The sequence below is a fragment of the Cylas formicarius genome, unplaced genomic scaffold (assembly GCF_029955315.1).
Source record: "Cylas formicarius isolate icCylForm1 unplaced genomic scaffold, icCylForm1.1 PGA_scaffold_1__22_contigs__length_36826433, whole genome shotgun sequence".
Classification (NCBI taxonomy): Eukaryota; Metazoa; Arthropoda; class Insecta; order Coleoptera; family Brentidae; genus Cylas; species Cylas formicarius.
The window spans coordinates 25,540,725-25,565,714 of record NW_026844264.1 but is presented as its reverse complement, the minus strand read 5'-3'; the positions used below and the strand labels follow the sequence as shown (position 1 = coordinate 25,565,714).

General features: G+C 33.1%; 1 protein-coding gene across 2 annotated transcripts in view; it reads right to left on the bottom strand.

The window, feature by feature from the left end:
- The window catches only part of LOC132696724 (uncharacterized), a 32,518-nt gene extending 7,820 nt beyond the window's left edge, over positions 1–24,698 (bottom strand). For both annotated transcript variants that reach the window (XM_060661716.1, XM_060661717.1), the window contains exon 1: positions 24,366–24,698. In XM_060661716.1, the coding sequence (XP_060517699.1) occupies positions 24,366–24,590 (225 nt within the window). In that variant the 5' untranslated portion in view covers positions 24,591–24,698. The remainder of the gene's footprint in view (positions 1–24,365) is intronic.
- Positions 24,699–24,990: the final 292 nt, after the last annotated feature.

The window sequence follows — 24,990 nt, the reverse complement described above, 5'->3', positions numbered from 1 at the left end:
TCAAAGCACTTTTCCCACATCGATTTGGACACTTCCAAAACATGCTCTTTAAACGCATCAATCGCTTCTTCTGGTGTCAAAAATCGGACTATATGATGGATGGCTCATCAAATCAACGTGTTTAATGCTCAAAAAGTTCTTTTTTTGCATTGTCATCGTGGAGAGTGATTCGTCTTCGGCGGTTGGTTTTTCTAATTTCTTTGAAGACTTTCGGCAAACAAATGGTTGTGTGTTTCTGTTGAGTCAATAAAAACCTTAAAATATTATTATTATTATTTATTAATTAAAATTCGTTCACTAAATTTTAGAGTGGTCACTGGATGACAAACATGATTAGTTTCTAAATGTCTATAATTAATTATTATTTAATTATAATCAATATATTTTTAATAATTGAATTATAATTTTCTCTGTTTGGTTCCACAATAATTTTGGAAATTAGAAACTTCAATCATATAATAACTCAAATAAAGCGTTCTTTTGTTTATAATTAATTGCTATTTAATGTAAAAATAAAAAATCCTAATTTGAAAATGATTTGATATCAATTATAATGAACATTTATTTTCACTGCTCTATAACTTAAAAGCTGTTGGTCGGGGAGAATGTACGCAAAGGAACTTTTTGTAGCAAAACAAAATTTTTTCTGTGTTATTTAAGTAGGAAAATGAATTTTTAAATGAGCTATGCCGCTATTGCACTTAAAGCCTTTTACCCGGCGGTATAATTTTTTATTTTCTATAAAGTATCACATTTTGAGGTAGCACCGGGATAAAAAAAATCGCCTAAAAATGAAGCACCCTAATGATCCACTTTTAGGTAAGAGAAAACTGAAAAATGCTTTTAAAATTTCAGTGAAATAGTTAAACCAAATAAATATAGCACACCTCTAATGGATGGTACAGTAGCAAACTTATTTCATCATTTGTTTGGGGATTTTGTAAAAAATTTTTTTCGAGAGTTGTTTACTTTTAAATTTGCGAAATTTTTACCTATAAGTTTTTTTTTCCAGTCTACTGCCTAGTGTTACGAAAAAGTAAAGCGCCTGATATCATAATGTTATGTAATTTGCATTGCATTAATTTACACTATAAAAGGAAAGTTTTATTAACGATCCCGACTAGCGCAAATTAAGCATTTTAATGGGAGTAGTTTCAGGAGTGAAAAATTGACCAAATTGACGGTTAGAAACGTGACTTCTAAATGAGGTCAGTTAACACCACTATAGTCAAAATTGACTTCAATAATCATTGTACTAACAGTATCTTGTTCTAAATGTTCTAATGTTTTCACTCGAAAAACGCAAACTTGATGTTTAATAAGTGTACTGCGAGCCCTTTTGGCCTTTTTAACATTTAACATTGCCGCCTTGCGTCGCGTCGTTTTGAATTGAGTCGATGAATCATTTTGTTTTACATAATTCGAAGCAGATGTGTTTTTCTATCCGTGTTAATAACCTTTTGCCCACGTTCTATGCCAATATCTACTATAAAACTAGTTAACAACAATTAGACATAATATAACAAGATACTTTTATTATTACACCAGTTTTCGATAATATAACTCGACAATAATAGCTGAAATATACAGCCAAATAGCGTATACCAAATTTTCAATAAATTTCTTGTATTTTTTATTATTTACCATAAAACTGGCTCTTCAATAAACTCTTCAATGTAATTAAAACCACAAAATTATTTACAAAATGAGGCACTAAGTTTTCAAAGCGTATTCGCATGTGCACTTTTTTATTTTTGGTGTTACACCACAACTTTCGAATTGTTCATCTGAATTATGATTGTATAACATGGTTGAAGATTTTTTTAATTTCTGATAGCTGGCTAGCTCAACAAATCCATTAGATTCAGAATCGATAAGTGATCAGCCACACTGATCACGAATCAGAAATGTAAATCACAAAAACGAGTACCATCATCGCCTATATTCGTATCTCCATCTTTATGATCAATGTTTTAAAGAAGGATAGAAAGCAGCATGGCATTGGAACTTTGTTGATTGTCCGTCTACATCTTTCCGTAGTAGTCCCTACGGTTCAGGATATCAGAGAAACTTTTAAACTTGCCAAAGAAACTAAAGCAATTATATTTCGGCAAGTGATTTTATTTTCTTGGTCTATGTTCGCGTCTTCAACAATTATTTTAGCATATATGATAATAAATAGATAGATAAGTCGATGTTATACGTTATCTAATTTTTTTACATTCTTGCGAAGTGTTGTATGCGTATTCTACGCCATTTAAAACGAAATGTTAAGGATTAAAAAACAAATTTCAAATACTACAAATAATTGCCAAAGTATTGCCTGTTCAAGTTGTACCTTGAAGTAACAAATCTGGTATCGGAAAATTGCAGATATAATTACACCGTTTAGAGCTATTTTCCATAATTTATAAGCCGAACAAAAAAGAAATCGAACTTGGCGCACTTTCTCTGGCACGCCATAAAACACTACTTGCGGGCCATATCTGGTATAATTGTTATTAATCGCGTACTGTAAAAAAGTTGGAAGAGTTTTAACCAAAACTCGCCACGATAGCTTCCAATAACGTTTTCGCTTACACATTTTTCTAATATTCTTACAGGAGTCGATTTATAGTAAGGTAAATATTATCAGTTTCCCTTGTCTGACGACTGCGCGACCCTAATTTGAAGTAAATAAACAATGAACCAGGCGTTTACAACGCTGATAAATATTATTACGAGTTATCTGAGATGCTCAAGTAAAGAGATGTCGTAACGCACTTTGTGGCTTCCTTAGGGTTTGTTTATAGTTAGAAGCATCATTAGCGCAAACTTGTTATGATTAAATTGTTAAGTTTAAGAATCATTCGATTAGCATATTTTTGATAAATGTTTTAATAAACCGACTCTAAATAAATACAATAAAACATTTTTGTATGTATGTACTCGTGAGCTCTATTTTATTGAAATGTCATAATTATTTTTTTCTATTGCAAACGGTTTCAAATTAGACTTTTACTTTTATAATCTCAGTAATATATAATAATAAAAAAGATCTTTATTGTATTGTAACAATATTTAATAATTATTAATTTCATAAAAAAAGGTTTCGTTAAAATTAACTTTAAAATTTTAAAATACCCCAAAAAACAATAAAATAAGACTTGAAAAAAAAATCCAAAAAATGTAACAATTCACAGGAAAATGTATTTCACAAGTTATAGAAACAAAGTTAATTCTGTGTATGAACGCAATATTGGATTTCTGCAAAAGATGCGTTTGAAATGCTTGAATGAATAGGCTTTGATTTTCTATATTTTATCCCTTACACCTTAACGATGTAAAACTTTTAAAAGCTAATTGGTAGTATCGACGCATTTTTAAAACATAATGAGCTTTTAATTAAAAGCAATTAACACGGTACCACCGTTTCCAAAACATCATGTGAAATTTAACTATTGCCATTTAGGAGGTTTAATTTAACTATCGACTCAATACTGCAATACAATCAGATACTATTTTTATTTAGTTTTTATCTACACTGGTTTAAAATGTAATCAAATGTTTCAATTTTCATTCTCATATAGTCAAAAAAGCGGATAGGATCTTGTCGTTAATCTGTATATAGATGATGAAATTTACCATAAATCTTGCGGTTTTTGTTTAAGGAAATATATCTTCATATATTGACATCTTTTACGTAGGTACCACCTGTGGGTGGTAGGAGCATTAGGTATTCGTTAAATAAAAATAGCTTTTTGCAATTTGAAACTAACATCTTTCTCTACTTGTTAGATGCACCTACCAGCAAAATTTTAAACCAAATATAGCAACTTTTTTAATAGTCCATTTCAATGATAATTGGCCGTAATCCCAAAAACGATACTTAATTAAAGGCAAACAAATTAAAGTGGTAATTGGTGTTCAGTTCTAAATAAGCAAGTTGTTACCAAGTTTGGACGCAAAAGGCAAGGCTAAAATGGTGAAATTATAAACCTTGCACAACTTTATGTCGACGTATCGATATGATTTTTGTATTTTTACCACTAATTAATTATAGACGTCCGGTATAATTCGTAATATAACGTTTAATAGGTTTGCGTATGATTTCGAAGAACGTCAAATTCATCATGATTAAAGAACAATCGATTAATAAAAATAATTATTGAAACGTATTGGAATTGTTATTCGACGTGGCAATTTTCATCGCTAGCCCACAACTGAATACCAAATGAAGCACTTTCCTAAAAAATATTTACACGATGATTAAACCCGGCATTTTGGAATTCAAATTGCACATTAGCATTAGTCACCGCTGCTGCAAGCTGGCAGCATTTCTATTAATACTTTTTTATAGAATCAAAATGATTTTTACTGAATATTTCCAGTCAAATTAATCAAATAGCGACGTATAAAATGGTATTTTTCTGTTGTCAATCCAAATCCAATCAGAGTTTTTGAAGATTGCCAAAAAGAACATTTGTTCCTTTAAGTCCTCCGTTGAAAGAAAAGCAAAAATATAAACGCAGTGCTTTTTTAACTGAGTATAATTTAAAATTACCAAATAAAACCGACAATTTTTATTACTATGTTTAAACCACTATAGAAGCGTGGATTCGATTACTAAAAATTATAATTTTAAATTAAATTTATTTAAATTATTTTTTTCTTAAATAAAATAATAACAATTAATGCAAAAATAACAAACTTAACATATTCAAGAAAATAAAGTAATGTTGATTAATTTGTATGTTTATTATGTTACGTAATTTCTAAAACCGAGTGTCGGATTTTAAGACACCCCGTATACACGAAATCATCACCGTAACACTTATGTAGCCGGTTATACGCGTCTAAATAATTGAAATTAAAACGCTTTATCCGAACGCATTGTGCGAATTTAGACAGCGGAAAATGATCGTTTATTTTGCTACTTTCCAAACGTTCTAAAATATCCCGCTGTGGTACCAACAACGGAACTTTGGCTTTTGACAAGAAATGCGAATTATAGATTGATCAAATCAGGAAACACAGAAACTACCAAATTGTTGTGTAAGTGCAAATAAACGAGCACATAAAATTTTGACACTTTTCTATTTAAAAATTATCCAATTGTTTTGTTTTTCGGTGGTATATTATACTTTGTTCATCTACAATTTTCTTCATAATCTTTTTCCATAATTCTTAACAAAATTATTTAAAATTCAACTCAATACAGTGAGGAAAGTCCCAAGTTTATTTGGCACAGCAGAGCGCAGCGGAGCGAGTGCTTAATAAACGAGTAACTTAAAAAGTTTAAAAAACGTGTTGCATACTATACTTTTTCTACTCCAATCTACACCAATCTAGCGTGCGGGAAGCGTCACTTTACCACGTCAGTTCCGTTTGCGACAATGTATCCAAAACTAACGGTCGTAGAAAAAGTACAGTATGCAAACGTTCGGTAAACTTTTTAAGTCACTCGTTAATTAAACACTCGCTTCGCTGCGCTCCGCCCGTGTCAAATAAACTTGTGACTCAAATGCCGTTTACCGCACTTGTATAATATAATGCTAATTTCTACTTCCAAGTTAAAGAAAGGAACAGCACTTGATGCGGCCTTCCGGTTTGTATTGTATTATTTACACTGTCGCTTGGCAGCGCCCGCTGCACGTCACTGTAAGGCAGGTATGTCTTTTCCTTATCATGTTCAGCCCACGTGAGCAATTCCTTTTATTCACTTGTCAAGTTGGTCACATGGGCAAAGCAAGACACGATAAAAACATATACTTTTTGGATTGATTTGTCTGTATGACAATAAGTTGACAGCAAAACAGATTTGAAAGTTTGTTGATCTGACAATTATTTAAAACATTAGGGTATGTTTTGTGTATGCCACTGTGTTTATTTCGTAGTGTTATAACGATCCGCGTAAACTCCAATTTTCAGAGTCTGGAAGCGTCGTTTCTTTAGTAAACAACCCTCGTCGCTTCGAAGAACAAAAACTGCAGGATAAAGTTCGGCAAAATGCAAACCTCGGCGAAAATCTGATACGTGTACCCTTTAGTTCGCTTTGTTCGAGCGATATTTACCCCGCAAGCGTTGTTTGGATACTTGCGAACTACACAGGGATATTGTTTTGGGGTAACGAACCTTGAAATTCTCAGTGTTTTAACTGTTGGAGTTGACACCAAAAAACAACCCGGTTCAAGAGATGAATATACTTTTCAAAATTTTTACTGGTGAAATTTGCATCTTATTGATAATACTACAAAAGAACCAATGATCTTCGAGTTCATCTGCAGTTTACTTTATTAAGTCACATCTTATATACTATACTAGTGCCTGATGCTAAACGGATGGATCTCATAGAAAGAGTGGGCAAAAGATGTTTAAAACACACACTCGTAAGCAAGAATGATGCTTATCTCCATAAAATGAATTCTTAAGAGGTCATCTTTTTTTTAGTGGTTGTAATGGTGTAGTTGTAGAATTTAGTACAATTGCCAACTAGAAGAAATCAAACGTTAAAAAACTAAAGCAAAGCAAAGCAAAGTGCTTCGTAACGTTTTAGATTAATACATTCCGCAAACAATATAAAACGTTATCCGGTGGTAACGCTGTAGACCAGATAAAGCATGATTTTTGCGAAAGTGGGTTATCTCGTTAGATACGCAACTTAATTAAAGAGATCTGCGCTGAAAATCCCAACAAAAATCTAATCTCGATCGTTGAATTACCATTTAAATTACTAATTACGCTTGTTGTAACTTGGTTGTGTTAAATCTATTAAACTGTTTATTATATTCGCAATAGGGATTGATGCGGTTGTATTTTGTTTTGAACTTTTGAGAAAAAATATTGGTTAGGAAAGTTATTCATAAAACACATAGAAAACGAAAATAGTATACTATGCAACAAGTGCGGTAAACGGTATTTGACTCACGAGTTTATTTGACATGAACGGAGCGAGTGAGTTAAAAAGTTTACCGAACGTGTTGCATACTATAATTTTTCTACGACCGTCAGTTTTTGGGTACAGTTTCGTAAAACAACAACACGAATACATGACCGTCAGAATTGGCAAACGTCAAAATTCAAAGCGTGGGAAATATCTCCGAAAACATCCGATTGCTCCCAAACCCGTGCGGTAAAATCTCGGAAATGTCCGAAGTGGCTGGGATTCGTGGGAAAGGAAACTGGACGTGGTAAAGTGACGCTTCCCGCACGCTAGATGGGTGGGTAATTAGATATTTTACAGACGGGAGTAGAAAAACAATGTTTATTTATTTGTTTCATAGACGAAACCGTATATATTTAAATTATCAAAACCCCTGCTAAAATTAATGTTTATTAACTATTCAAATACAATAATTATTATTAATATCCAAACTAACGAATAAAAAAATAGAAAACAACAGCCTCCACTACTTTCAGTATACCAAACCAGTGAAATGCGTAAATGTTACTGATATCAAGTAACTTTCATCAGTAATATGTACGCATTTTATATTTTTTGTCTTTAGTTGAACTCTTCGTTGTGATACTTTTTTGACTATTTTTGATAGTGACAATTTTGATCTAGTTATTATGTAATTAATACATGAATTGTGAAAACGTGAATTTGATTTGCACGACATGATAAGATGATGAGATAATACTCCTAAAAAATACGTATTTTCTGACCAATAAATTTGTATGCGCTTGTTAAATTTTTTTGAATAGTTATATTATTAAAAATGTTATTTTATACAAATATGTGGAGAAAGTATTGTTTGATTAATAATGTGTAAATAATTTCAGTAAGACTATATCGATAAACAACAAGAAGGTCCTATTCTTTCATTTATATAAATAAGCAAGAGAAAAGAGAAGACAAACCGCATTACTAGCAGTGTTGTTCTATTGTTAAATTTTGCCTCACTTTTTTATCACACTGTTGCCATTCTAGTATAATTACTATACTACACCTTGAGTATGTTATATATTAGCATTAATGTAGATATGATTTTGCAAGCAATAAAAAATTTGGTCGAACAAATGAAGTAAACAGTTTTGATTCAGTTTCGCGTAGCGAAATGGCTAATAAATTTCTTTTTTTACCTGCGAAATATATTCGTTAGATTAGATTATATACAAGACTTTTCTTCAAAGCCAAAATTCGCGTTAAAAAAATGACTGCCTAGGCGTTTAGGGGATATGCGTAATTAAGTAAACTAAAATGTCTACGTCACACGCTTTTATCAGGATATTTTTGATGAACACGATTCGGTAGTTTATTATTATATTTACATAAAACTCGCGGGAATCGCTTACTTGCGGGAATATACTATGACGGGCTTTTCGGAGAGTAAACCGTTCGGTTGGTTTCAAGTGATTTCGCGTTATTACAAAAGTCGACACGATACTATTTATAATGATGACGAATTAATAAATAAATACAAACCAAGGTAACAGGAGAGAGGTTTTAGATATTTGTTTCCTTTAGATACATGTTCCGTTTCTCAAAACGTTTATATTGCTGTCAGCTCTTTTCCCTAAATAATCCCGTGGAGTTTATTTACGAAAACTGCACGCACGAGAGGGTGAGATTTAAAGGCACGTCACCCTCCCTCGGCGGAATGCGCTTTATGCCCCAGAAAAGCGATAGCATCGAGGAGTGCTATTTGATACAGATTATCGAGCTTTCAGATATGTGAGTCACCCCCAGCTAACAACGCACAAAGAGTGCAATTTTCTGTTTCTGAATTGTTTATGAAGCGGACGCCCCTTTTTGATAAATTTTTTAAAAAGCATTTAGCAGTATAGTTCCTCCGGCTCAATTAATTGAAATCTTTATTTCATCTCTCTAGCTGGGAGTTTCATCCTCTCCTGAAAATTGTTTTGGTTTGACATGTACTTGGTGGTGTTATGGGTATCCAACCATGTCCCATGATACATGATGACTAATTTCTTATTTGAAGGTAAATGAAAATCTTCCTTCTTTAGATCAACAATCATTTTGAGCGAGAGACAGTATGTACATATGTTCAACTTAACCTGAAATAATGTCCTGAATATTTTATGTTTCTGCTGTTGTCAAATTATGAGAATATGGCAACTATAAAAAAGGTTTCTTCAGAATTCTATTTACAAAACTTCTGGATTCTTTCTGCGTCGGTTATTGTTGGGTCGAACTTGCTAAAGTTTCGCCAATCGTCCTGATGGCTTCTTCAGAGCTTAACCGAAACAGTATCGTGTCGATTTTTGTAAAAATGCGAAATCACTTGAAACCAAATCGAACGGTTTACTCTCCCAAAGGCGCGTCATAGTATATCCCCGCAAGTAAGCGATTCCTGCGAGTTTTATGTAAATATAATAATAAACTACCGAATCGTGTTCATCAAAAATATCCTGATAAAAGCGTATGACGCTGAGTTTACTAAATTATGCATTTCCTCTAAATGCCTAGGCAGTCATTTCCTTAACGTGAATTTTGGCTTTGAAAGTCTGCTATATAATCATCTAACGATTATATTTCGCCGATTAACTTATTTATCAGTCATTTCGCTGCGCAAAACCTAATCAAAACTGTTTACTCGATTTGTTGGGCTAAATTTTTTATTGCTTGCATAAGCATATATACCTCATTAACGCTAATATATTATATGCTAAAGCTTTAGGATAGTAATTAGGTAGGTTCTAGTTCTACCAATAACTTGCATACAAATGCAGTGATAACAATTGAGCCAAGTATTTGTACATCTTCCATATCAATTGGCACTATGTTTTTATATAGTGAATTTTACAAAACAATGAACTAGATCTAAAATGGCCAGAGCATGATAGAAAAGTGAGGCAAATTTTACAATAGAATAAATAAGACGGTTAGTATTGGGGATTCTGTTCTCTTTTCTCTTGCTCATTTATATAAGGTTGTTCGGAAAGTCATTTCGTTTTTTCCCGTCAGAGGACTTAATTACGTTTTTTCGAAACCAACTTCACACTTAAGCCGCATAACCATTATATGTCTTGAGAGCTGATATTGCAAGGCTTGCGTGTGAAAAAGTTCTATTAATTCTACGCAGTAGTTTTTGGTTGGTGCCCTCTTAAATATGGAGAGCAATAAGCAGCATTTTCATCATATTTTACTTTTTTACTTCAGAAAAGGTAAAAATGCTGTCCAAGCGAGAAAAAAATTGACGGATGTGTATGGAGAAGGCGTGTTAACAGTACGCCAGTGCCAGAACTGGTTTGCAAAATTTCGATCCGGCCATTTTAATGTCGAAGATGCACCACGGTCTGGAAGGCCGGTCGAAGCTGACAAAGAAAGGCATTAGTTGATGCAAATCGGCGAATAACCACACGAGAGATCGGTGAGAGATTAAATTTCTCGAATTCGACTGTTTATGGCCATTTGAAAGGCATGGGCTTAACCTCGAAGCTCGATGTGTGGGTGCCCCATGTCCTTACGGAGCGAAATTTGTGTCGTCGCGTTGACGTGTGTGATTCGCTCCTCAAACGTCAAGAAAATGATCCATTTTTGAAGCGGATTATTACTGGGGACGAAAAATGGGTTGCATACAACAATGTTAAACGCAAAAGGAATCGTTTTTTTTTTGAGCTTTTGAGGGACAATACAACGATTAATTCAGAAGTCTATTGTCATCAACTGGACAAATTGAATGATTCACTTAAAGAGAAGAGGCCCGAATTAATCAACAGGAAGGGTGTAGTGTTGCACCAGGATAATGCGAGACCTCACACAAGTTTGGTCACTGGCCAAAAACTTTTACGGCTTGAATGGGACGTACTGCAACATCCACCATATTCTCCAGATCTGGCCCCTTCCGGCTACTATTTGTTCCGGTCCCAACTAACCAAAATTTTTTGGACGGCAAAACCTTTACCTCAAATGAAGATGTCAAAAACCACCTGAAGCAGTTTTTTGCCAGCAAGGACCAAAACTTTTATGGGAGGGGAATTATGTTACTGCCAGAAAGATGGCAAAAGGTGTTGGACCAGAACGGCCAATATATAATTTAATAAAATATTTATTCATTATACGAAAACTGTCTTTCATGTTCCCCAAAAAAAACGAAATGACTTTCCGAACAACCCAATATAAATGGAAGAAAATGACTTGTTGTTTATCGTTATAGAATTACAGAAATTATTTACATATTATTAATCAAACAAAATTTTCTACACATATTTGTATAAAATGACATTTTTACTAATACAACTATTCAAAAAAATCTGTTTTCATTAAGCTCTGAAGAAGCCTACAGGATGATTGGAGAAACGTTAACAAGTTCGACACAACAGCCGGAGGAATCCAGAAGTTTTGTAAATAGTATGACAGTTGCCTATAGAAGTTTCTTACGTATTTAACTAAAATTGACAAGGGAGGTCAATTACAACAATTCTCGGGAGACCCCCAAACTTCGCATGCAAAATAATTATTTCCAAGACGTGAACAAGTTTTGGCAGGCCGCAATGCTTCCCAAGTATAAAAAATAAAGACCCATCAGTTTATATTATATAAAATTTTATATTTATTTGCGCAATTTCTTCGCATGAGGGCATCGGCAACGTAAATCAAATCGTTCTGGAAACTTGTTTGATTTAATTTAATATTTTCCTAGTTGCCAGTCGCTCGAGAGTAAAGCAACTATTAAAAACCGTAATTGCGATAGTCAGTGCGATTGCGGTAACGGGATGGCATAGGCGTAACATTCGGGTTTTTCAAACCAAAGCTCATTTTGGCGTAAAAAAGGGCTCCCAAGATTATTCAAAACCGTTCTTGTGTACATATGATGACATATTATTAGTTTTTTTTTATTTTGTAGTCTGTCCAACAAACGGAATTTTAGCAAAAGCTTCTTCATTTTCGAGGCGGGTTGATTTTGGTTAATAAATTTTCCTTTTGAGATTTAATGTTTACATATATTTAGGTATTTGTGTAAACATTCCATTCCTTTTTACTTTCCACTAACTCTGTTTAAGAAACTCAAATTCACAATTTACCATCCAATAACCCAAAATGAACTATAATTTCGATACATTGGGACTCGGTCAAATTTTTTTATTAAATAAATAAAGCACGTAGAACGTCCATGCGATCAGGTTGTTGAAATTACGGTAAACTAATAAACGGGCCACAATAAAAATCACTTTACCGATAGCAAGCTGAGGCTGAGCTTTATCTGGCGTGTTAATCTGCGGGCTCGTTAATTCGAACTTATACAATTAAATAATGCGTAAAGTTGACTGGGAATTTATTTATAACCTGCAGTTTGCATTTGCGCTATTTTTTGCGGTGCTAAAAAACCAATCGGAATTTTAAAATAATTCCGCATTCTAATTGTTTTTAATTTCGAATTTACTTCTATGGAATAAATATGTAATTTTGTCATTTTTATGGGCGACTGTACACTCGGTGGCAATTTAAAGTAAATATAGACATTATTGTCTTAAGACTTGTATGTTAGGTAATGTAGGAATTTTACAAGGTAATGAGACCTCTGGTGAAAAAAAATTAATCCCCTGTAAATAAAATTTGATATGATATTGAACTGATTATTTGATTCTTTAAACCAATCCACACTTGACCAACTTAGGAAAATTGCAGAAAACTCTATTAATTTCATGCGGAGTTTTAATTTTGCTTGTTTGAACGCACAATGCAAAAATGGCATTTGAATTATCGATCCCTGCAGTAGAACCAATTAAAATCACATGCTTTGCATTTAATAGGGCTTCGCCTTCCGCAAAACGTCTCCTTTCCACATTAAAATTTAAATACGGTATTTTCCACAAACCACCCCGTACAAAAACTGTTAACGGAACGCTAATAATTCTTACGCTATCACTAGCGCAGGTAAACTGTACTGGCAGTCGCCAATAACTATTTTGCAATACTCAAAAACCATCAATACGAGCCCACTTAAAGAATTACTTTCCTAGGTTTTGTGATGATCTTTTTACATATTATATACATGCATTTTATATCTTATGTTCAACAAAAATAATTAAAGCATAGTAAAAATTCAATATGTTAAATTTTATACTATTTATAATGTCTTCGAAGCACTTTTGGGAAGCACATTCTGGGAGAACAATGAGTTCTTAAAACTCTTCAATCGTTCCAAACCTCCGTCCTTTCACGAGTTTCTCGAGTTTTGGAAACAGAAAAACGTTGCAGGCCATATTCGGTGAATATGGTGGCTAAGGCATGATTGTGGTTTTGTTTTTACGAAAAAAGTTAGACACCAGCAACGATGAGTGAGCAGGTGCATTGTCGTGATGCAAAATCCATGAGTTTTTTTTCCACACTTTCGGATGACGCATAACTTCAAGGTAATAAATACTCTTTGTTGACCTTTTGGTAAGAACTCTTGATGTGCTACACCACAATATTCAAAGAAAACATTAAGCAAAACCTTGACATTTCATGGTCTTTGCGATTCTGGGTTCTCTTACAGAGCTTTGGTTTCGACGTCATATCACCCATGATTCGTCACCAGTTATGACTTTTTCAGCATTGACGTCGTTTGACAGCTCTTGAGCGATGCTCCTTCGATGCTCCTTTTGTTCAAAATTAAGCAGTTTCCTGCCCAAAACTTGCATGGCACGAACCAATACAGATGCCGACGTCTTTAGCCACTTCTCTAAAATCAACGCTTTTTCAACACCATTTGTTTCACTTTTTAACGCTCTCATCAATTATTGACGAGCTGGAACGAGGTTCATCATCGGCGTCTTCTCGGCCATCCTGGAACAGCTTACCACTTATAAACATTTTTTTTGCTCAAACCAGATTCATCATATGCCGTTGTCAACATTTCATGTGTTTTGCAGCACTGTATTCCATTTTTTACACAAAATTTTATGCAAATGCTTTGTTCCATTTTTTTTTGACAGCAGAAAATCGCCGAGCACACAAAACACGTCTAACGCTTCTGTCCCACAAAAAAAGGTAAACGTGCAAAACTAGATGAAACTGTAAATATATGTTAGGGACATGTGTACCAACATCACAAAAAAAAATATATCGAATGTACAACACACCTCATATACACGCACAGTAAAAATAAAAAAAAAGTTGTATATCCTTATATTCTTTTTTTTTTTTAAGCGGATCAAAAATAAGTTTTCTGCAGGACTTGAAACTGTATAATAAAATGTAGACTGTTCCATTTTATACTACAAAGTGATATTATTATTATTATTATTATTATTATTATTATTAAATTTTGTAATATAATAAAACAATTTCTATTGGAGAACGCATTCTATACTGCAGATGATTACATCCGTGTTGCGTCACGAGTGTCTCCATAATACTAATTGGGAATTTATTTATTTATTTATTTACTTTTTTTTTACCTAATTTTTGTTTAAGTGTTTGGTGTTTGTCTATCTGATAATTATGTTGCTCTCTATGAATGTTATTAGAATGTGTTTGATATTGTGACTTGCCATTTGTTGTTCTTGTAATGTATTTAATGGCCAATAAAGTCTAAAGTCTAAAGTCTAAAGTCTATTATTATTATTATTATTATTATTATTATTATTATTATTATTATTACTATTATTATTATTATTATTATTATTATTATTATTATTATTATTATTATTATTATTATTATTATTATTATTATTATTATGCCAATGACCACAAAGTTCTTGCCGCAAATATTGGGGCGAAGACAGTACCAAACAAAATATAACAACGGTTTATTTAACCATCCAAAATAACATCCGCAACAATTGAAGAATTCATAAGAATTGAACGTCATAAATGGATACGGTTTGCGAAAATAAGTCACATAGCTAGTGGGTGGGGTCATCGGACAGGAAACGCTTGCAATATAAAATGGATGTATAGATATGGGCATCGGGATTGGACCTCATCAAAATTCTAAGCGGATACCTCGGAGGCCTTCCTTTCGATTGCCAGTCGCTCTATGTAGTTTGTCGAGCTGTCTGAAAACGGTTTCTCATACAAAAATTGCGTCATAGTTAACATGAAAAAATAATACGCCAGCTCATATGGAACCTTGCAATATTGAAACAAAAAAACGAAACGGGTGCAACTTGATTTTTGCAACCCAGATTTTTCGGGAAATAGCAAAGATAGAAACGTTCGCATCTATATTTTACAAGTGTATCCATTTTCCTCCGTTTCATCGCATTTCCGACGTAATTATATTAAAAATGAAAATACCGCTCGACTATGATATAATACGTTTTGTGCGAAGGTGTGTGTCGGGATAATATATTGAAATTCCAAAGGTCGTTTGGAGGGTGTTTATTGAAATGCATGGAAATTTCGTTATCGATAGTTGCAACCGGCGCCAGTAGAAGGGGGCTATAAGGGCAGATATGAAGTGACATTTAAAAGCGATATATTTGTGTCCGGATGGCTTTCCAATATAAAATGCGATGCGTGTGCATTAATGTCACCGAGTGGCATTTGCCTTGAAGGTTTTATTAACAAACTTTACCTACAGTTATACACGTTCCTCGGAATCTAAATAGGGCAACGAACAAAGCATATTGATTTGATATAAGCCGTCTGATCCAATTTAATTTAATTGCTCGGACCGCGGCTTGGCTTATCTAGAAAAATCAAACTTGAAATCAAATCAATGAAATCAGAGATAAGTTAAGAGTAGCCAACTTTTCACTTCTAATGTCGTTTTCGTTCTTACTCAACTTCATATAATTCGAAATCTGACTAGAACTTTCACACGCACATGTAATGTTTATTATATTAATGTTGAGCTTAAATCAACGCTATAATATCCTAGGTATTTAAAAAACATATTTTAAAAAGCGCATGTCACTAAAGACTATACTTTAAATGTTGAACTAGAAAAACCATTATTAACTAAGACATTGGGCCTCTTACATTTTGAAGAATATGAGTGTCTTGCAGAATATGCTGGTGATTAGTGTTGGGACTGACCAATTAACCGTGGTCAATGGACTCCTTGCAATTGTAAAGTGTTATCTATCATTATTTAATAATAATATGCATTTAATATTAAATTATTATGGGTTTGTGATGTCCAATGTACCTGTAACCCCCTTCAAGGAATGTCCGAATACGATACTTAGCGATTTGGGGAATCCCAATAATAATACCGACTGCATTTGGTTCCCAGAGCAACGCGACGACCATGGTATTCTTAAAATTATTTCGGTCAATCGACATAAAAAAATTTGAACGGTCAATTCCACAACCATCATATCTTTCATCAATGAAAAATCAAATTTTATTTTAATAAACGTCGAATTTACTAGGAGATAGACTTACTCCTAGAAATACATGTACGATGTAAGATGGAGAAATAAATTTTCGTCGCAGCATCATCAAAGTGTCTTTGTTCTTCAAGGCAACTTAAATAGTGACTTATTTAATGATTCAATAGACTAGCTACTAATAACGAAATTTTTGGGTACAGATTTAAACGTTTCAACTAGGTAAACGTCTATACTTAAATCATATCCCAGTATTCCGTATTACACTTAACCTCCATAGATAAAAAAAAAAGCTTTTTCCAAAGCGATAATTTTTCACTAGCTGCGAAGTACATTCGTCTGCTCGTTATCAAACTTCAAGCCGGAAGGAAGCGGTGGCTTCTTGACATCGTACAATTTTTTGTTGTTTTATGGCAATACCCGACTGCGGCGTTCGCTTGTAAAACGATAAAGTTGTGATAGTAACAACCACTTAATTATCATTCGAAACAACAAAAAAGCACGAAATCGTTATAATCGGCCAATTACTAAGAAAATTGTGGTAAAGAGGGAACACGTTGTTGACTCGCACTCACGTAAACCCATTTCACTCCTTTGTAAACATTATAGGCGGGTTTCTAACAAAAAAAAAACTAAAAACAACCAAATTATGAAACAGTCTAAACAACTGAATAACAATTAACGACTAAGAATTAGGGGGAGTAATGCATGTTTTCAGTTTTAAATGAAACATTTATATGCTCGAAATTAAATTAATTGTTAGTTGAAATTTATAGCTATCAATGTCAAATGTAAATTAAAAAAAAAACGCCATCCTTTAACCCGCCAGAAAATTAAAATTGCGTAATATTTAGACGAGTACACGCGAAGTACAAATTGTAGACACAATGATGTATTGTCTTAACAATGATGCTTGGAGGTTGGTGATAGACCATTAGGTGTTAATTGCGCCTGCATAAATATTATTTCTGTATTAAGAATACCAAATCTAGGGCGTGTATACATTGAACTGTTTCTGGTTTAACAGTATGTCCAACAAACTCCAGAAACTAATTTATGTTACGGTACAGGCCCGGCGATTGTTGTAGTAGGTACTTATTAAACGATAAATAAACGATTTTGTTATTAGTGTATTAGTAACATGCCATTCTCTGTTTAGGTAGGTTTAAAAAATATTTTATTTAAAGTTATTTTTTTGTTATAAATGAATGGAATCTGTTAGTATAGACACTACGTAGGGCGTGAATAAATTGAAGTCAGCACTATTGCAGACTTCTTTATTATTGAAACCGAGGACGCACAGTGGAGCCATTTATAGAAAAACACTGCGCAAATCATAATAGCGAAAGTTTTATTGGAAAAGGGTTCAAAAGTTAGTGCTATTATAATACTAATAAAATGTGCCAGTTTTATAAAAACGGCGATATTTTGATTAGTTTTAAGCGATACACTATATACACTATATAATATGTATCAACTATATTATTATTATTTGTTTTTTATAATGATAACAATTTCATAAATTATTAATAAATTATTAATAAAATAATTATTCTAAAAAACAATTAATCAAAATCTTAATAAAACGACATCTATATCAAATTAGCAAAACATATTACTGCTGTTTCACTAGTTTGTAAGTTCTTGGTGTTTTTTTTCTTTTTTCCTCGGGCTTCACCGGTGAGCTTTCGGTTTAATATTTCAATGGTAAAATTGGACATTTTTAAAGTAAAGTACTGGCACATTTGCTAAGTAATGGGTTTATTTTGTTTGAATCTAATAATAGTTTTCTTATCTTAATATTAATTTTATGAGTACCTTATAGAATTAATTTTATGTAATTAATTACGTATTATTGATACCACCCAAAAATCCATGATTCTCCTCTATTATTACCTTCCCAAATAATACAATCAATATATGCGATATATAAACCATAAAACCTAACAAATTAAAAATTAACATCTACTATTTTTTGGTGGAAAATGGATATTGTTGCCTAGTTTTACAGCTGATATAGTAGGGGACACCAGGTGCAACCAACTATATTAACAAAACACGTGTACATATTTTTTGATGAAAAAATGTACTCTTCCGACATATCAAATTTATTGCATCTAAAATACAAGTTAAAAAAAAGTATTGTTAACTCTCGCCACTCAAAGTAGTGTAAGCAGCCAAATATGTTCACTGACACTAAATCCTAACTTAAATTAAATTGGGATCGTGCAGATATAGTTTTGAGGCCAAAATAATCCCTCTCCGTCGGTTTTACTGGTAAACGAAATAACTAATAAAATGTTTGTCTCAACTGATGCCACATTTATGAAGACTGGGCAACACTGCTTCTACATGAACGGTAGAGCATCTCTGCTAACGTCACTGGGCCTGTCTGTCTTATTTCAAATTAATAAATTTGTAGTCAGTCCTTATACAATGGCATTATTATGCAAACAATACGTAGGCGGTTTTGAAGGGTTCTCGTATTTAAAATTGTGCGGCCGGTCCATCATTTAGTTATTAATTGTTTTATTCACAGGCCAGCATCTTCGCAATGCGAAACGCTTATTTTAAAGTTAACTGGTGAATCACTACGACAAGTTTCCATCGCCACTAAAAATAAAGCAACGCGTAATTAAAGAATTATTCAATTTGCTGGACATTCTGACTGACTCATGTGGGTCATTTTTGTTAAATCCTGGTGTCCCTGAATTACGTGCGCATTTGTCTTCGCGCTGACACTATTGAACACAATTTTCCAATAAAACAGATGGACCATATTAGACATACGAAAATTTCCGAAAAATATCAACTAATTTATGGGGTTCTCTTACTTAGAAATGCGCAGACACTTCGGCTTTCTATACACGTTAATAAGTTCGTTTAGAGAGTGGCAATTAAACATTCGTTTCCGTTTATTAGCATTTCACGTAAAATTAACAACGTCCTCACGTCGTTCCAAGGGTTTATAGACCAAATCGAAAATGATTTTGTTCTACCGAAACTCAACAAACAACTGGTGAAAAAATTTGATGTTATTTCAATTACTCGTACTCATCTGCACCAGAGGGGTAGGTCCGAATATTTGGTGAACTTAATTCGTTTATTTTCATTATAATTACAAACCATACTAGAATACTAAAATTAGAATACTAGATATTTAAAATCTATTGATATACAAAGAAAATTGGTAAAAACCGCTGTCGAAGAGTCAAATATTGCTACCTTTTTATAAAAAGCTAAATCAGCAATCAGCGAATTTGAATATGACGTCTTCCTTTGAGAAAATTTCCTCTTCAAAGGTTGGTAGTTTTAGCCAGGGTTTCGATGGTGTTCCCTTTTTGTGGATATTCATTAGAGTAATGTACTTTATGAGATTGAGCGATTGAGATGGAGTGATCTTGATTGTGCTGGTTTCCGCATTAAAAAAAAAAAACATTAAAAGTTAAAAAAATTGATTCAAAAATTGTTTCATTTTGCCCACTTTCCTTATCCAACAAAAATAAAAACGTACATATTATTTATTTGGCCTATCAAATAAAATTTTATGAAAAAAACATTTTTAAATTAACAGAAAAAAAAAACCCGGTAGCAGTGGACACCAGATTGTCCAAGAATTAAAAAAAAAATCGAATTTCAGCATTTCGAAAGGATTTGACTGAATTCCGGAATGAAATGTCTGCAAGCACAAATATTTCATTTCAAATGTGATTTTGTCGGCTCGCAAGAGCCGAAATAAACTTGAAGACCAACCGATTACAATTTGTCGATAATGATCTCGACTCCATCCATCAACGCAAGCCCGACAACTCCATTAAACTTCCAACGAACTTACTTCGCGGGCATTATCGTCGCAAAATAATTAAGAAACACTCGGTGGTCGCCTGTGGAAATTTTTCGCCGTCGAAGTTATCTCTTTTTTGTGTAATAAGGACCCTGCTTCGGAGAATTTTCAAATCCCCCCGAGTTACTTTTGATATATTTATGAAGTTTCTCTCCTAGCTAATTTAATTTGACCCGCCCGCGCATGGGCTTTTAGGGAACAAGTTCGGTAAATACTTTACACGAAAGGATCGCCAAAAAAACAAAAATTTAGTTTAGAAACGTATGTTTAATCAGTTGGAGTTTATTAGTACGACTAATCAAAACATCGACATGGTGCGATATTTTCGTTGACAAGTCAAACGCAATCGTTGAAAAATGTTTACAAACTTGTACCGGATTAGGCAATAATAGACTACTGTCAAAAGGCTAAAATAATTAACATCTGCGCCATGCATGTCCGTTTGCAGCAAAGAAAAAAATCCTTAATGCCCAATGTCTTTTATTTTAAAATATTAGCGTGATAAATTTTACTTCTCCATAATTGGGAACGATTTCAGAAGTTTATGTTCATATTTGGTGCTCGCTGACGGAGATTCTTCGCTGTCAACTGCTTTTGTTTTAACACTATAATATGCCGGGCATTTAGAAAATATTTATATAAATATAGAAGCAGTGTGAATCATGAAATTTGGTCCTCTACTGAATCATACTACATCCATACATAATCGAGTTATAACATCAGTAGCTTTGCTTAGTTAGGCTATGAAAACAATTACTATTAATCCATTGAACTATGTAAATCCATGTATATATGTATAAATTAATATTAAAGTATTTATATTATTTTCAAGTTGTTTTGACATTCGTGTAAATCTAAGGGTGCTGCTTGTCAAATACGACCATTGAAAAATAGTATACATATCTCAATGATTTTTCACAATCGGGCTCAACGTTTTTCTACTAATATTTGTCACTCTACACGAAAACGTGAAAAAATTTGAGATGACACGGATTTAACGCCATACGAATGTGATTTACAAGTGTTTCAACCATTCGATTCGATAAGTCGAACAGCCGAATTCAACATTAACATGTCCTGTATAATTAGAAATAAAAAAAAATGGAAACAACATAACAATAATTTGACAAGAATATTTTGAAAATCTAGTAAAAAATAAAATTGCGGAAACAAAACCAAATTTCCAAAATTGTTAGGATTGTTGATTGTCATATCTTAAAAGCAAAGGTTTAAAATGTCATTGTGGGAAAAACTGTATAAGTGGATAAGTGTGGATAGATTTAAAAGTTGGTCACATTATTGCAGTACCGTTCTTTTTCGGTGGTAAAAATCTAAATCTACATATCTGTTTTATTTTTTGTCATTTGTTGTTTACGTTTTTTGTTGCTACGTAATATTTTTTTGCTCTGAAAAGTCACATAGTACAATTTGGAACTTTTCATATAAATTTTTATTTTTTAGTTTTACCTGCTGGCATAATATAAAAATATATCAATTTTTTGTTTAAACGGCACAAGCAACATTTTTTTGGGTGGTTGAATTGTACTCGTTTATTTCTTATACATTAAAATGTTTATCACGACCGGTTTATACGAACGCAATACTGTGTGTATGTAATATGAGGAGCGATTAATTAATTCCCCAAATCCAAAGGCAAATTTCTCGGTAATTACGCCGCTAATGACCTGAAGATGTCCTCAGCATAAATGGCGTGACGTCGAGTCCTGGGGCCCTTATCGCCCGACGATAACAGTTTCATTCGATCATTGCCTTGTATGGAGATTACACGAAAAAAAATTTTAATCTGTAGACGCACAATCTCAGTCGCGATCTTGCGCGGCCATCCTTTCGTTTCAACTCATACGAGTTGACCTCTTGAGGTCGCTGGCAAAGCCGATGCGCAATTGTCGATATCGTACAACACGCACGAAGGTTGCAAAAATATCTCGATTGGTAAACAAAAATTTTAGTTTTATTTAGTTTACAATTAGGGTGTCCCAGAAATTAGAAGTTTATATGTAAACCTCATACCCTTTGCTCTAAAATTATTTGGATTTGATTCAATTCACGCATGAGGATATAAAAAAATCAATCTGAAATATTTTTTTTTCGAGAATGGTGATGTCCTTATCAGTAACGACAATGCTACATTCTTTGTGAAGAAAAAATACACAAGAAAAAATTATTAAATTTTTTTCCCAATTTCTAGGTCTTAGTCTTCTCTCTTTTTAGTGCGTCAAATAAGTGGTTATAAAAATATTTCGAGACCCATTTAATCGACTAAAAACAAAACGTTAAATTGCAATCGCCTGATAGAGCCGTAAAAGCATCCGTTATATGGGAGAAATATTAAATTAACATATAAGTGCAAGTGTATAATTCCATTGTTGACGCAAATAGCCAAGCCCTTATCCCCTTTTAAAACAGGACTATGAAAGTTTAGGGAAACGAGGAGCTCTACTGGAAAGTTCCCCTTTTAACCCGGTAACTAGTGTATCGTTCCCGTAATCACTATACAGTGTGTCGCGCATTTTGGGTGCGACTAACCAAAACCAATAAAAAAAATCTTTGCTTTGCTTATAGACAAAAAAATAATTTGGTAATTTTTTTTAACTAAACTAAGTACCGAGTTTTAACAAATTCGCTTAACAATATGCCAAGAAGTTTATAATAATGGGTAGCACACAACACAATAACTGCTTTTTTCGTCAAACCAAACTCAGAAACTTTGAATATACGGGGTGTTAAAAAGATAAAATAGAAATATTGTTTTGTTGCCGTTAATATGACATTTCTACAATTATCGAAATGAAATTTGCTATTTTTATGTTTTTTTCGACATAGGAAATGAATATTATAGCATTTTTAAAAATATTTATATTTGGCACTCGCTGCAAACTATTGTTGTTACAAATTGTATAATAACCTTCTTTTGCTTTATCTTATGTCCGATAGGTTTCGAAATATTAAATTTTAGTCAGTCTTGGGACAATAAAAAAAGATTTAATATAAGAAATAACTAAATTGTAAAGTGTAAAATTTATTTTTTTTACTAGGATAGTGCAAGTTGCCTGAATATGCTTAATACAGATAAAACAAAATTTTCAGTTGACAAAACCCTATCGAATAGCTAATAAATAGCATCTTAGTCTAGATAATACATCGTTTAAAAAAAAAGTAAAAAAAAACTGATTTTTAAAAGTACCATTTTTAAAAAAAATCTAATCATAGTCTAACCCTAACCTAAATCCAAACCTAACCTAACTAAACGAAATATTTATTTAACCACAAGGAATTAAAATATAAAATTTTACTCAAGAATTATGCTAATCTGTATCTGCTAATCTACGAGGAATTTTGAAGTAAAAACCCAGAAGTTCATATATATGCGGATGTGGAGCGTTAAACGGGTAAACATCCGGAACAAGTGCCCGCGACTATGTTTATAGAAGGCTGTTCGTTTTTAAAAAAAAATCTCGAAATTCGCTTAAAATATAGCATAAACGAAAGACATTAAGTATAATAATTACTTATAATTTAGCAAACGCGAATATATACCTAGTAATTGGTTAATCAAATATTCTATTTCAAATACATATTTTGGAAAATTCGAATTTTTCTTTTGGACACCGATACTAAAAATAACGCAAATTTTTGGCAGGAGGACAAAACTTTTATTTGTCGATAACCGGCAATCAAATTCTTTTAAGATTTATGTTTTCACAATTTTACTTGTATCTTTTAATGGCGGCAACAAATTACAAATTCGTCAAAACGAATTGCCATTTGAAATGAAACTGTACACAAAAAAAACAGTTTGTATAGTTTCCAAGATACTGGTTGTTAAACATTAACTTCTAATTTTCTTTAGTACGTTTTGTCAATTTTATCTACCTGTTCGAACGAGAATTAAAAAAAAATGCTTAGAACGACAAAAACATTGATGACTTGGACATAATTCCATCTACCCACAACAAATTCATGTTGAACGTAAGTACTTCCTTTTCCTTTTTGTAAAATAAAAGTTTGCCGCGGTCGCCATAAAAATCCACCAATGCAAGGAAATACTTTTCCAACTTCCGTATTTATTCGAGGTTAATATAGTAATTAGATGTTTTTTTTTTGTTCTGAAATGGCTTCTTATAAAGGATAAAAAAGTGACTGCTAACTACCATTTGCAATTGTTTTTACGTTTCGGCTTAAAAAAAAGTCATGGTAAGAAAAGTAGATACATCACAAAAAAACATTAGATTTGTTCCTTCTACACTGCATCCATTATAAAAAAGAAAGAATTCAAAGTGGTACCGACCTGAGTAAACCCAGCTCTTATCACATCCTGGCCTTCTCTGTTGACCCCTTCGTGTCTCAGCATGGCGCGTTCCACCCTGGCTAACGTTGGCGAATCCATTATCCTCGGATGAATCAATTCCTTCTTTACCGGAACACCAACGCCGCTTCTTCTAGCCGAAGTACCACCCTGTGTGGTATTGGTGGCGGTACCGCTCGAACTACAGCTGTCCGAGTGCAACAACATCACCGCAAAAACGAAGGAACACGCCGATTATTAATCGCTTTCCGCAGTATAAGAGCACGTTGAATCCTTACTGATGAGCAAGGAAAACGTACTCACTCCTTCTACGGATTGGAGAGAACTGTCAAGTCAAAGTGTCGACGACGTGGAGAATTCAGCTGTTTCGTTTGGAACGGTGGGAGAGGCATATTCGGAAAGGCGCAAGCTCGGTGCGCCAACGGGCTCAGAAATTGATTGAAATTGAAAATAAAACACGCAAATAAAAATAAAATTTGAACTGTAGTGGCGGAATTTTTTTTAAACCGAAATTGTTGGTGATTGTTTTCGTCGAGCTTGCGATTTTTCCTTATGTAGCTGTAACTAGGCCTTATTTTTGTGTTATGGGGGCAATAAATTACACTCG